This window comes from Triticum urartu, chromosome 7 (genome assembly GCF_003073215.2).
Source record: "Triticum urartu cultivar G1812 chromosome 7, Tu2.1, whole genome shotgun sequence".
Taxonomy (NCBI): domain Eukaryota; kingdom Viridiplantae; phylum Streptophyta; class Magnoliopsida; order Poales; family Poaceae; genus Triticum; species Triticum urartu.
In genome coordinates, this window is record NC_053028.1 from 569,282,993 (window position 1) to 569,297,836 (window position 14,844).

At 50.3% G+C, this 14,844-nt stretch overlaps 2 protein-coding genes and 1 non-coding gene across 3 annotated transcripts; 2 read left to right on the forward strand and 1 right to left on the reverse strand.

Annotated features, from left to right (window-relative positions):
- Positions 1-664: 664 nt before the first annotated feature.
- LOC125522958 lies at positions 665-6,499 on the forward strand. Its single transcript, XM_048687999.1, has 2 exons — positions 665-1,290; positions 6,217-6,499. Exons 1-2 carry the CDS (start codon positions 904-906, stop codon positions 6,250-6,252), a joined length of 423 nt encoding a protein of 140 aa, XP_048543956.1. The 5' UTR covers positions 665-903; the 3' UTR covers positions 6,253-6,499.
- Positions 6,500-8,171: 1,672 nt separating this feature from the next.
- Positions 8,172-10,038, forward strand: LOC125522799 (cinnamoyl-CoA reductase 1-like). Its single transcript, XM_048687830.1, has 6 exons — positions 8,172-8,537; positions 8,622-8,791; positions 8,888-9,073; positions 9,167-9,329; positions 9,427-9,616; positions 9,705-10,038. Exons 1-6 carry the CDS (start codon positions 8,408-8,410, stop codon positions 9,838-9,840), a joined length of 975 nt encoding a protein of 324 aa, XP_048543787.1. The 5' UTR covers positions 8,172-8,407; the 3' UTR covers positions 9,841-10,038.
- On the reverse strand, positions 10,023-10,103 carry TRNAL-CAG. Its single transcript has one exon. It is a non-coding gene; the product is annotated as a tRNA-Leu (tRNA).
- Between the last annotated feature and the right edge of the window lie 4,741 nt (positions 10,104-14,844).

Genomic DNA, 14,844 nt, shown 5'->3' on the forward strand with positions numbered 1-14,844 from the left:
GAGAATACCTAGAACAAGGAGTGACATTCAGGCGATGCAACTTTTATACCTAAACGTGGGGAAATGGTTTAGCGACAGGGAGAGCACATTGAGAGCAAGAAATTTGTTTTTACTTTATAGTTAATTTGTTTTTCATTTTTGTTTATATGTTTTCACCTTTTTATGTTTCTCTTTATGCGAGATATTAATATTTTTGTTTTTTAAAATGTGTGAACACTTTTTAAAAAATCATGATTATTTTATAAAAAATATGAATAGTTTTTAAAATTATGTGAAGTCTCTAAAATTGCTTATATTTAGGAATGGAGGGAGTACATATTATTTTTGTGTAAATATATTTCATATTCACGATTTCTTTTTGAGAAATCTCGTTTCTTTATTCATTCATAATAATGTTCATAGGTACCCGGTTTGGGTCATGTGGGTTTTCCAATCAAACATGTCGCCCGGGCCCTAAATTACAAGCAAACTTGGCGAGATTGTGTGCTTCAAAATTAAAGTTTTTACGCTCATGAACAAAAGAGCAAGAAGTAAAGAAATTGCTACGATCTACGAACATATATAGCGTGATTTATATCGTTTGTTTATTTTATCAAAATTCCAGAAAACCTCATACCTATGTGAATGGGCCACGCTGACCTCTCGGGCCGTTAAGCCCACGACACTCGCTCCCCGCACTATAGCAACTCCCGGCGCCGCCTCCTCCCCAACGCGTCGTCCCGTCGAGCGCCACCGCACTGGTTTCCTCGCCGTCGCGCGCCACCTCTGCTCTCCCATCCGCCTTCACCATACGCTTCCGGCCCTGCTACCCTCGCTCTAGGATTCCTTCGCGGGCGCCGCGGCCCGTCCTCTGGAAGCGGATCGGAGGCGGCGAGCGGGCGGGGAAAGCGGCGGCTAGAGGAGATGCTCAAGTTCCTGTCCAGGGTTGTGGTGGAGTACAACCCGCTCGACCCGCGCAAGGCGGCGGCCGTGGAGCTCCTCGCGCAGTGCAACGGCCGCAAGGCCAAGGACTCCAACCCCACCTGCTCCGTCGAGCTGCGGCGCCTGCCCTCCCCGGCCGCGGCCGAGGACCCCAAGGCCCAGCCGCCCCCGCGCGTCCTCGTCACCTACCTCAACGGCGCCGAGGAGGCCTTCGTCGCCGCCGACGGCGCCACCGCGCAGGGCATGCGCGACCAGATCCTCGCCCGCGGCCGCCTCCTCGAGACCGAGCAGCTCTTCCGCGAGGCCGGCGAGAAGTGGCCCGTCGTCATCCCCGAGGAGGAGCTCGGCATGTCATTCCCCGGCATCAAGGTGCCTCTTCTACTCCTGTTTCGTTAACTTCACTTTCTGTCGAACACCTTGCGTGCGTGCGCGTTGTGTACTGAAATCCCTCGTCCAAACATTGGAATACAGACAGTTGCTTACGTCGTCGCTCTTTCAACCTGTATATGTGGTCATGGAACCCTTTTTACAATGCATAACATTCTTATGTGCGTCAGAGTGTTATGCTATTATTCACGTGTAGAATGGATAAGTAGGATTATTACAAATTTTAAATTTATGTTTTGGTTAATTAATACAGATGTAGCGTTACCTGTGTTGTGCTTTGGCTGTAGACTTTTATCATGTTTCACATATATCACCTGAGGCATATTTGTCTATGTATGCTGGATGCTCATTTCGGTTGTATTGCTACTGTTGGGTTTTATCTAGCCTCTTTTACCTTCCTTCTTTTCATCAAACATTGCTAACATTGTGTAATTTGTTCTCTTCAACATTTTGTATGTTGGGTGATTATATAGCTGGTCTGCAATTATTGCTCATTTCATTGAGTACCGACTAACGTGTATGCATACTTATTTTTTTCTGGCCATGAATCACTTCACCGGTTGATTGTGTGCATGTGTACTTGGAAAATCATTGGAAATGACATTAAAATGCATGATCCTTTCTAGCTGCTGCATAAAGTTCAGGTTCTTGTATACCCGTTTGTCAAGGTGTACTGTGTTTTTTTTGTAAGAAAACGTCAAAGTGTACTATTTATGTGCAACTTGATAAATATCGTTTGGCATTTAATCCAGTTCTATAAAAGGAATTAGGATCACCACTGGTTTTAGCATTTACAATCCAGTTCGGTAAGGGGAACTATGACTGCAATCCCATAAGCTGGTAATATGCTTAGCCCTGGCTCATGGACATACTCTTTTGTAGTCATTCATAACATTGGAAGTAAAAAACTGGGTTTTGATTTTTAAAGTCAATAAGATGACATGTTGACCGTTAACTTTAATTGCATATTAGATCTCTTTAACCATCATTCATATGGTTTGGCTGCATGCATTTGAGGGTATCATCATTCTTTTTAGCTGTCGGTAGTATCAGTTATTATTTTGTTCTTATTTTTAAAAGATGTCTACTAATCTTAGCAGTACCTTTATTTGGGTGTCCATAGGGCAGTCAAGCAAAAACACCTATACACCATTTTGACTTCTTTTTTTTCTTGTTTTGTTCACCTACTTGTTAGTTGGTTTTATATATTGTTTATATAAGCTCTCTCAGGGTATAATTTGTATTCCGTAGGTCGCAGTTCCATGATTTGTCTAGACATTTTGATGTTCCACTCCTACAGAAACGTGTGCCTAGGTGCTTCTAGGAAAGAAATACTTACGTACTATCCCTAGCTCTTGACATTTTTTATTGAGAGAATACTGCTTTGGTTCATTACATTTGTAATAAGACATAAACATGTTCTTTTTCATTAATGCAGTAGTTAGTCATCCTGCCTGTTTTGTCAGAAAAAATAAATTGCATGAGCATATTGAGTGGCCATTTTGCATGCCTCCTCAGTCAACCTTTTACATAGGATTCTTACCTTTTTAGGAACACCTTTATTTAATCTGGATAATAAAGAGTGATTTGTGTTCCTAAATGCAGATAAATTTTAGTTTCTAAAGAATTTCCAATCTGCATAAGTAGAACCTGAACATAGTTTGATTTTAAATTTACTATAATCAAGCATGGTTTCATTTGTCATAACTTAGTAACATTATTATTGAAGTTGTTTTAAAACTAGTTTAGACTCTGCCATTAGTAGAAGAAGACAGTATGATATGTAACATGTACTTGCATGGCTATGGTTATCTTTCGAGGAAGAGTTTACTAATAATTGGATTGAACTTCCATGTGGTTCTCTTGGGCACAAGATTTCCATTGAAATACTCAGAAAACCATCTGTGCATTGCACACTACTTCCTGGACTCTAGATAACACTTATTTTCTAATTACCCGCTTGTATTCTTACCTGACATATAACTATTTTAACCAGACATTTGTCTTGGGCATGAGTTTTGTAAGTACATAATGAAATGCACATTGCAAGCTCCAATAGTTCCTGGGTATCATATACGTACTTTCTAATTGCCCATACTGTTACCTACGTATACAGTACATACATACTTCTGTATGTTGTGTATGACAGTGCATTTCTTCTGCTTGCGGACCCTTTATTCTTCACAGTAGCACTGTTAGAGTACGTAATGGGCCTAATGGGCCTGGGCCGGCGGTATAGCCCGTTAGTCTTAGGGTTAATTAGAGATAAGGGTCGCTTGCTTAGGGGTCAAGTAAGCCTTGCTGGGGAGTCAAGTAAACCTCTCTATATAAGGCGAGGAGATGTATCAATCTAATCAAGCAAGAATTAAGAAGGAAATCCCTTCCCTCTTGCCCGGCCGTGGGGGAAAAGGCCCCCGGCCGGCCCTCTCACGCCCTCCTTCTAGCAGCCACATAACAATCTGGTATCAGCTTTCCCGGATTCGATCATGTCCAGCCCTCCACCGAGTTCTTCCCACCCGCCGCCGCCGCACACCTACCCGCAGCCACCAGTGTCTTCATCAGCGCTGCTGCCCCACACAGCAGGCGCGCCGGCATTGGGCGTGCTGGCGTCCTTAGGGGCGATTGCATCCTCTACCCCGGCGCCGTCCGCTCTCGTCCTCACCCCGGAGCAGATGACAGCCGCAATCCTGGAATTATGGCAGGCCGTGGAGGGCATCAGGGCCTTCCTCGTCGGGCCCTATGTGCCCCAGCCGCATCCCTAGCAGCCACCTCCTCCGCCGCCACACCAACAGCAGCTACCCCCGCCGCCGCCGCCCTCGGACGCGACCACGGCGCCGGTCATCTCGTACCATTATGGGATGCCCTACGACGGGACTGCGACGACCTCGTTCCCATCAGCGCCGCCGCCGTCCCAGGGCGTCCCCATCCAGCAGATCAAGTTCCCGCCATCGCCGTCACCGCTTCCGGCTTGGATCGCTACCCGCCACGGTCGGCGGCGGTGAGGCTGCAGGCTGCTGCGTGCTGCCTCCTAGCGCGTCGGCGTGTACGGGAGATGCGTGGTCTGCAGCTGTCGTTCCTCCCAGTGGCGCTTCGCTGCGCAAAGGACCTCGATCTCGTCTGCTGCGTCGGGGATCTTGGGCATGCTGTTTTCCCCACGGACAGCGACCTCAAAGTCTACGACATTGGCGGTTGGGGAGGGCGCACCCCTCCTCGCCATTCTCCATCGAAAGCCCTCCACTCTTCTCTGTGCGGTGCAAACCAACAGCCGTCCGGCGGGGAGAAGGCATGGTGTCACCGACAGGAGCGCACCGCGTAGCACCACTGCATTCCGCCGCCGGCCGCCGCGAGGGCGCCTCTGCTGGTCGCTCTTGCGACCACTTCCAGGTGGCCATACACATGCACTCCTTTTGTCCAGATGGTGGGATCCAGGTGGCTGTACATGTGCACGTCCGACGTGCGGATGGTGTCCACTTTATGTTCAGGGGTCCAAAATAAAGCGTCCCGGTTCATTTGAGGTTGAGAGTAATAAAACAAGCCGAGATGTAAAAGGCTTGTTTTTAGGTGTTAGGTTTGTGTTGCGTCGAGTCATGGTTATAAGTTGGTTAGGTTGCAGCTCGAGGACAAGCTGCATGTCCAGATAGGGTGTAGTGAGTACTTAATGGGCCTAATGGGCCTGGGCTGGCGGTATGGCCCGTTAGTCTTAGGGTTAATTAGAGATAAGGGTCGCTTGCTTAGGGGTCAAGTAAGCCTTGTTGGGGAGTCAAGTAAACCTCTCTATATAAGGGGAGGAGATGTATCAACCTAATCAAGCAAGAATTAAGAAGGAAATCCCTTCCCTCTTGCCCGGCCGTGGGCGAAAAGGCCCCCGGCCGGCCCTCTCGCGCCCTCCTTCTAGCAGCCACATAACGAGCACAGAATTTGATTTGATGCTGTTGCCAGATGTGTTTCACACACCAAATGTTATTTTCCTTAAAAAGAATGATATTCTTGTTTCCACCATTTTATTTCCTTTTTTCCTATAATTGAATGAAATTCACTACACATACTTATCTCTGGTTGCTGCCAGCCTGCCATGCCCACTTTCATGTTTGAAGAAGCATATTTGTTCCTGTTGGGCCACGGTTTATGCCATTGATGTGCTGGAGAGTCATTTACACGTAAAATTTAGGAGTTATGTACTTCTCATTTTGGTGATGTTTAGATGCAATATTCTCGAGATATCTAAGTCATATGCAGTCACATTGCTCCTAGAGATTATCGGTTTCAAAGTGCGGGTGCTATTTCTAGTTTTGTTTATAGTCTCAATGATACCATGGACATGCATGGTAGATTTTTTTTTCTTCTTATACAGATGTTCCCCATCATTGTATTAAACCCTTGTGTTCCTAGGGGTTAAGAAAAAACATACTAGTCTGTTCGAAAATAGTTGACGTGGTTTTAGAACGGAGGGAGTGCATATTTACAAGATTGATTGCTTTATTGAATTGAGGTGCTCCTTGGCATACCCGCGTCATTCATGGTAGGTCGGGGTGTTTTTGGTACACTTGTTTAAGTTGCTTGTGAGCAATCCCATCTTAGTCACTTGTTAGTAGCACCGGAAATTGGTAGGATCACAAGGTGGACTGGGCATCCCCATCTTTATGGGACTGAAATATATGTGATGTGAGTAATTTGGGTTATGCTCGAATTTTCAATTAAATTGACCAGGCTCTTGTGATGTGGGCGATTTGGATGCATGCTTGAATTTTCCATCCGATGTACCAGACCTTCTATTATTCAGTACTTTGGTACTCCCTCCGATCCATATTAATTGAGCGTTAATTAATTTGGATCGGAGGGGGTATGAGTTTGTTTTCCTCCTCTCGTGAATTCTCAATGAGAATCTTGATATATGTTTTTACTTTGCAGCCAAAGAAAGCCGAGGAGAAGCCCCAGGCTTCGTGATCCAGGCAGGGCTCTTTCAGTCTGGCGTGGTTAACTAGGAGTATGTCTGTTCTCTCGCATTTGGGAGCTTGTCTGCAGGTCTTCATTGGCTAGTTCAGGTTCAGGGCATGTCCCTTGTTCTTTTCCCTTTTCTCGGAACATGCCATGCTGAGTAGCCCATTGGTGTTGATTTTACAACCCTGTTCTGAACGATCAACTGTGAACCAGTTTATTCAGAATAAGTTTGCTCTCTGCTCTTGTAGCGGTATTCACTGCGCATTTCTCTAAAGTCTGAGATGAAGTGCTGTAATCATGTTCGTAGCATCAGTTTCAACACGGGCCCTTGTTGTACCAGCATCGGCTGGTGATTTGAGCCCAGTGGCCGCGCTTGGAATCGTTGTAATTAAATAAATATAGGGGTGTTTATTTTACACTTTTGTGTGTGTGTGGCGGGGGGTGATTTTTACACTTGTATCTCACCGGCTGCTTAGCAATTTTTTGCTGGAAACAAAACGATGAGCCGAGACCTGTGCACTAGTGTTAAAAACACTATTATATTATGGAACGGATGGAGGAGTATCTTTGCCGTGATACAGTTTCTGCACTAGACAAACATCATTAGCGAGGCCACGCGACCCTTCCGCCTAGGTTTTCCGTGCGGCCGGAGCCCGCCATCGCTGCTCGCCTCTCCCGCTCCCTCGCCACTCCCTCCACCTTCCTCCTTCCCCTCGTACCTCCGGCGTTGCCTCCTCGGGTGAGGCGACTGGGGGGCCCTGACGCCGCTCTCCTTCAGGCCCCCTCCTTGCGGCTCCTTCCTCCCGCCGTTGCCAGCGAGCGCCACCGGGCCTCGGCCGCGTGGTGCTGGCAGCGGCGGGTCTGCCCTTCCCTGCGCGCGGCCCCTCATGCTCGGATGGTGGTGGTCGGCGGCGGTGCTCCTCGGTCGACATCGGTGTGGCTCGTCGGCGGTGCTGCCACGTGCCACGGTGGCTCTTGACGTCGTGGTGCGCCCGTTGGCCGTGGGGCGGCGCGGTGGTGCTGGTGGCGCCCGCCCAGCCCAAACCTGGGCCCTTTCGGGCCCCATCGGGGTTAGGGCGGGCCGGTGGCTCGATGTTCAGCGGCGTCATTCCCTGGTGATGGCATGGTGGCGGCAGTCTCGGGCGGTGAGGACTTCGTCGGTCGGCGAGTTGCAGCGTGGCGACAGGACTGTACGGGTCCAAGTGGACCCGGCCGGGTCATCGAGGCCCGGCAAGTCCTAGTCGCCGCATCCGGTCGGCTCCGCTGCAGCGGTGGAGGTTGTCCCCTCCCCCCGGTTGAGTTGTGGTCGCTCCCGTGGCCGGGTTTCCCTTGCCCGATCTAGGCATCATGTTGACAGCTCCAGTGAGGCGGCGGGGTTGTCCGGTAACCGTGGTGGCACAAGCTGGTGGGCGGCTGTCGGAATGGTGCATCTCGAAGTGCCTAGGGTGATGGTGGTGGTTGTGGATCGGGAGAAATCCTTGCCGGTTTGTCCGGCACCGATGCGGTGACGTTTGCGGGCGCCATCGGACCTTCCTGAGGGGTGTCGGATATATCCCTTCCCCATCATCCCTCGCGTACCGGCGGAAACCCTAGAACTTGTTCGGGCAATAGCGGCGGCGGCGTCGCATTCCTTCTTGAAGGTGCTGCTTGGTGCGAGGCGCTTCGAGATACTGGGAGCGCGGTGGTACTTCGTCGGAGGGTGCAGCGGTTGCCGGTCTTTCTTTCTCCGTTGATCTGCCGGTGTCGGCATTTATTTCTCTTTTATTTTCTTTTGTTTTCTTTTGAGCTTATATGTGCTGTGACTTCAGTGAGCTGGATGTTTGGTTGTGTGCTTTATAATATAAAACGAGGGAAATCTTTTTTTTTTGCGGGGTGGGAAACCCTTTTTCTTACAAACATCATTAAGCTTAGAGATCCAGCAGGGTCCTGCGTGCCACACGACCGGCAAGGCGTGTCTTGCTCTGCAGCCTGAGTTGGACCCCCGCGCCACACTTGTCCCAGTTTCAGACCAAGCAGCTGCCACGCGCAGGCCGCAGAACACAGCGGTCGCCGCCGCCAGACGCCGGACACGCGCGCATTTATAGATCGATACGCGAAGGCGCCGGCCGGTGAGCGGTGATCGCAAGGCGGCGAGAGCACGAGGAGAAAAGGAAAGGAACCCATGGAGGGCGAGGCGAGCAAGACGAAGACGGTGTGCGTGACCGGCGCCGGCGGCTTCGTCGGCTCGTGGCTCGTGAGGCGGCTCCTGTCCACGGGCGAGTACACGGTGCATGGCACCGTTCGCGACCTCGGTACGACAAGACCGACGCCACCTTTCTTTGAGTTGTCCCGTGCAAAGGACCGACCCGACGGTGCAAGCGCGTTGGTGCACGCAGGTGATCGCAGGACCGGCCACCTGAAGGCGCTGGACGGCGCCGGCGAGCGGCTGCGGCTGTTCAAGGCCGACGTGCTGGACTACGCGGGCGTGGCGTACGCCGTGTCCGGCTGCGGCGGCGTCTTCCACGTCGCCAGCCCCGTCCCCGCCGACAAGCCCCAGAACCCCGAGGTAACGTAGTAGTACCATTTTTCATCAGGAACCTGAGTGTTGATCTACGTATCATCGAATTTGTTGTTCTGTCGTGGTGACCTCTCCTGTGCTCAGGTGGAGGTCCTGGCTCCGGCGGTGAGGGGCACGCAGAACGTGCTCAAGGCCTGCCACCAAGCCAAGGTCGGCCGCGTCGTCGTGGTGTCGTCGGCCGCCGCGGTGGCCATGAACCCCGGCTTCCCCAGGGACGCCGTCCTGGACGAGGACGCGTGGTCAGACGAGGACCACTGCAGAACCACGGGGGTGGCATCCACTCTCTTTTCCGTTTTCAAAATCAAAATCCTATGTAGTAGGTGTCAGTTGTCACTCACCTTGTGTCGATTTCCATCTTGGCAGATGTGGTACGCCCTCTCCAAGACACTGGCCGAGCGCGAGGCTCTGGCCTACGCCGAGAAGACCGGGCTGGACGTGGTCACCGTGTGCCCGCCCTTGGTCCTCGGCCCGCTGCTGCAGCGCGTGGCCAACACCAGCAGCCTGGTCCTCGTCAACCTGCTCAAAGGCAAGCCTTTCTTCCGTCGTGCCTCGTCGTGTAGACAAACGGCGAGCAGTCTTGGATCAACAATTGTCGTGCGTCTTTGTGTTTGCTGTGTGCGCAGGCGACCGCGACACCGTGGAGGACAAGGCGAGGAACGCGGTGGACGTCCGGGACCTCGCCGACGCGCTCGTACTGGCGTACGAGACCCCGGAGGCGTCCGGGCGGTACATCTGCGGCGCGTACCGAAAGAAGCTGTCTGAAATGGTCGACATCGTCAAGAGCTTCTATCCAGACCTTACACGCCCCATGAAGTAAGTAAGAACGCAGGAGTACATAACTGCATATGCGATCAGCTTGCAGTTGCGGTTTTGTGACCACTAACTAGGAGATTATGTGCAGGTTTGTTGAAGGGGAAGAGGAAAGGATGATGAGCTCCAAGAAGCTGCAGGCGCTGGGGTGGAAGTTGAGGGCGGTGGAAGAGTGCCTCAGGGACAGCGTCGAGTCGTACAAGGCCGCCGGGCTGCTGCCGGAGTGAGCGGCTGAGACCTTCTTGGAGAAGAAAGAAGCGTGGCAGTGGTGAACTGAAGGACGGTGTGTTACGTTACATTCTGTCTGTGGAATCGAATGTGGTGCTCAAACTTTTGAAACTCAGCATAAAACGAGCTGGAAGGCAACGTAGCAAATTAATAATGAAAAATGAAAAAGAAAAAAGATGTGTGTCAAGAGTGGGATTTGAACCCACGCCCTTTCGGACCAGTACCTGAAACTGGCGCCTTAGACCAACTCGGCCATCTTGACGTTGCGTTGAACCTCTTTGCCAGTACCTTTTTAACTGGTGTCTCTTCTCGTCGCTACCTCTTGGGCCGTCAGCACATCTGCAAAGAGAATTGGGACAGCAGGCACGGACGGGACTCTCGGGTTCCGACGCATCCTATATGCGCCAAAAAAAATTAGTAATTCAAAAAAAGTTTAAAAATTTTCAAATTTTTTTTGAATCAAACATGATTAAGTACTCTACTCGTATAAAAAAATTAGATAAGAAATGATTCATATTGACTTTAGGGCAAAAAAGACAAGTTTATAACAACAGTATAGCGGGTATAGTACTTGTATATAGAGTTTTTTGCCGACTCTTCAACCCAGGATGCAACGAAAGTCATTCTTCGACGAATCATTTTATACTACTGCAATACTGGATCATGTTTGATAAAAAAAGATTTGAAATTTTTTGAACTTTTTTAAATTACTAAAAAAAATTATATATAGGATGCGGTGACACCCAGATTCTCCTTCGTATTTTCGCACCAGGCACCCGCTCTGTATGGAGCCACTGCATCAGGGTACGTGGCGTAGGCTCATGGCCAGCAAGCAAGCCCGCACAATACGCGGTGGGAGCGGCCAGCGTGCCGGAAACGTGCAATACGCGGGGTGGGATTCTACACTCCCGGACAAATTGCAAGTACTACCGGTAGCGTGCGTGATCACCGTGGGAATTTGAAATCCATCCACCCTGCCCGCCAAAGAGCAGGGTGAACATCCATTTTACTCTGCTTCATTTCGACTAACGGGGACCAAGTCCACCACCAGTTTTTTTTCTTTTCTTCTTTTTTAGAGCATCTACAGCCGGACTTACAGTAAATCTGGCCCATGAACATCTACGGACGCGACCAGACGTGTCCGTATTAAGCCCCTATTTGTTCGTTCATCTGGCCTCTTGAACGTTTGTGGACAGACACGACTGGTCAGTGACCGGACCTATTTGTCCGTTCATCTGCCCCCCTAATGTTCGCGGAGACGACTCGTCAGTGATAAGACGTGTCCATATCAAGTCCTTATTTGTTTGTTCATGCCGCCACACTTCGCATCACAAAAAAGAGAAAAGATGCTTGAGATAGGATCACGTCCTACATGACGGGCTGACCGGACGAGCCTAGATGCCCTCATATCCTTTCTATATTTTTCTTTTAATATAAGGGTTTGAGGAAAGTCCAGACGTATTGAATAATATGAGGGGTCAAATTGGATCATTGTTTTCCTTCTCTCGTCTGTTAGATCATATCCTCCCTATATTTGTTTTTTAATATGAGGGTTCGAGGAAGGCTCAGACATATAGAATAATCTCCCTATATTTGTTTTTTAATATGAGGGTTCGAGGAAGGCTCAGACATATAGAATAATACGAGGTGGCCGGTTGGGTCATCTTTTTTCCTTCTCTCGTCTGTTTGATCACTGACCGCACGCGTCTGCGGACATTTGAGCAGGATTTAAGGATGACCGACTGTAGATGCCCGTCTTGATGTTGTTTCTAGCATCGTCGGAGGGCATGTGGAGATTTGTCGCCGGCGGATCTCGCGGGATCCAGTTGGCATTTGTCTTCAACAGATCCATGTGGATCTGATCTTCGTTCGTCTGTGTTCATGTGTCTACACGTTGGTTCCTTCTGTTCTACACATCTCTTTATCAGCGGTGGTTGCTGTCCTGGTGCGTTGATTCTATGGGGCCTTAGCACAGCGATTTCCATACTGTCCACTACAACAAGATATGTCCGGCTTCATAGAGGAAGGGGCGATGGCGGCAACGCGCCTTTGGCTCGTTCCAGTGCTTGTAGTTGTCACGAGGTGGTCTACAAACCTGGATGTATTTAATATTTCTGGTGTTCTTTGTACTATCATGTGACGCCCCCGATTCAATCGTACACTAATCATACACGCAAACGTGTACGATCAAGATCAGGGACTCACGGGAAAATATCACAACACAACTCTACAAATAAAATAAGTCATACAAGCATCATATTACAAGCCAGGGGCCTCGAGGGCTCGAATACAAGAGCTCGATCATAGACGAGCCAGCGGAAGCAACAATATCTGAGTACAGACATAAGTTAAACAAGTTTGCCTTAAGAAGGCTAGCACAAACTGGGATACAGATCGAAAGAGGTGCAGGCCTCCTGCCTGGGATCCTCCTAAACTACTCCTGGTCGTCGTCAGCGGGCTGCACGTAGTAGTAGACACCTCCCGAGTAGTAGTAGTCGCCGTCGACGGTGGCGTCGGGCTCCTGGGCTCCAGCGTCTAGTTGCAGCAATCGGATATGGGGAAGGGGAAAAGGGGAAGAAAAGCAACCGTGAGTACTCATCCAAAGTACTCGCAAGCAAAGAGCTACACTACATATGTATGCATTGGTATCAACTGGAATAAGGCTATCATATGTGGACTGAACTGCAGAATGCCGGAATAAGAGGGGGATAGCTAGTCCTTTCGAAGACTACGCTTCTGGTAACCTCCATCTTGCAGCAGGAGAAGAGAGTAGATGGTAAGTTCACCAAGTAACATCGCATAGCAATCCTAACCGATCATCCTCCCCTCGTCGTCCTGTGAGAGAGCGATCACCGGTTGTATCTGGCACTTGGAAGGGTGTGTTTTATTAAGTATCTGGTTCTAGTTGTCATAAGGTCAAGGTACAACTCCAAGTCGTCCTGTTACCGAAGATCACGGCTATTCGAATAGATTAACTTCCCTGCAGGGGTGCACCACATAACCCAACACGCTCGATCCCATTTGGCCGGACACACTTTCTTGAGTCATACCCGGCCTCGGAAGATCAACACGTCGCAGCCCCACCTAGACCAACAGAGAGGTCAGCACGCCGGTCTAAACCTAAGCGCCCAGGGGTCTGGGCCCATCGCCCTTAGCACACCTGCACGTTGCGTGGGCGGCCGGAAGCAGACCTAGCCTAGCAGGCGTTCCAGTCCAATCCGGCGCGCGCCGCTCAGTTGCTGACATCACGAAGGCTTCGGCTGATACCACAACGTCGAGTGCCCATAACTGTCCCCGCGTAGATGGTTAGTGCGTATAGGCCAGTAGCCAGACTCAGATCAAATACCAAGATCTCGTTAAACGTGTTATTTTGAAATAACCGCGAACGCCGACCAGGGCCAGGCCCACCTCTCTCCTAGGTGGTCTCAACCTGCCATGTCGCTTCGCCACAAAGATCCACTCAAAGGGTCGTCGGGACAAACGTCCTTTCGGACCCAATCCGTGGATCACTCGCGGGTACTCCTACGAGCCGACCCGTCTTTAGTCACCTCAAGTATCATATATAAAGTATATAGTATATACCCGTGATCACCTCCCGAGTGATCATGGCCCGATAGTATAGCAAGGCAGACGGAAAAGAATGAAGGGACACTGATGATAAACTAGCATCCTATACTAAGCATTAGGATTGCAGGTAAAGGTAACAACAGTTGTAGCAACAATGTCAGGCTATGCATCAGGATAGGATTAACGGAAAGCAGTAACATGCTACACTACTCTAATGCAAGCAGTATAGAGGCGAGTAGGCGATATCTAGTGATCAAGGGGGGGGGGGTTGCCTGGTTGCTCTGGCAAGAGAGAGGGGTCGTCAACACCGTAGTCGTATTGGGTAGCAGCGGCGTCGGTCTCGATGTCTAGCGAGAGAAGAGGGGGAAGAAACAATAAATATAATGCAAACAAATGCATGACGATGCATGACATGACAAAGCGTGATGCTAGGTGTGCCCTAACGCGATACGAGGTGGTATCGGTGAAGGGGGAAAACATCCGGGAAAGTATTCTCGGTGTTTCGCATTTTCGGACAGATGAACCGGAGGGGGAAAGTTGCGTCTTCGGTATGCTAGGGATGCGTGGCGGACGAACGGGTTGCGTATCCGGGTTCGTCTTGTCGTTCTGAGCAACTTTCATGTAGAAAGTATTTTCATCCGAGTTACGGATTAAAAGATATGATTTTCTAAAAATTTAAATCATTTTCTAATTTTAATTAGTTATTTAAATCTAACATTATCCAAACCAGTGTGGGATGACGCAAGCATGACATCAGAGTGATGCCAGCAGGTCAACTGGTCGGTTGACCAGTCAAACCAGACAGGTGGGTCCAGTGGGACCCACATGTCATTGTCAGGGGCATTAACAAAGTTTTTAAAACTAACTAAATGGGTTAATTAGTGGGTGGGACCCAGCAGTCAGTGACTATTTAGTTAACTAAATTAATTAATTATATTTTTATTATTTATTTATTTATTTAATTCTCTCTTTTTTAACACATTCTAGGGGCGGGGCCCACTTGTCATTGGTACAGGGGGGTTAATGGGCGCTGGCGGGTTACAGGCAGTGGGCGCAACGGGTGCCCAGCAACCGTTCGCCTGGGCGCACGCAAACCGCCGATGAGACGACGGCGAGAGGTGGTCGGGCCATGGAGGGCGTGGCCGACGGGTGCGGCAGCGGCCACGGCGACGGACCGGGAAGGCGCGGGCTTGGCGTGGGGAGCGGCGCAGGGAGCAGCATCCTGGTAGGCGGGCACAGGCCAGGCAGGACGATGGCGAGGCAAGCAGGGGGGAAGGGGGCGGCGGCTGTGGCTGTGCAGAGCAGCAGCGACGGGATCCGAGGGCGAGTGGCGGCAGTAGCAAGCAGTGTGGCGGTTGCGGCGAGCGGGCGAGCAGGGCTGCCGACGGGCGAAGTCGGGGCGGCTCGGCAGGAGCCATGAACAGGGGAAGGCGCGC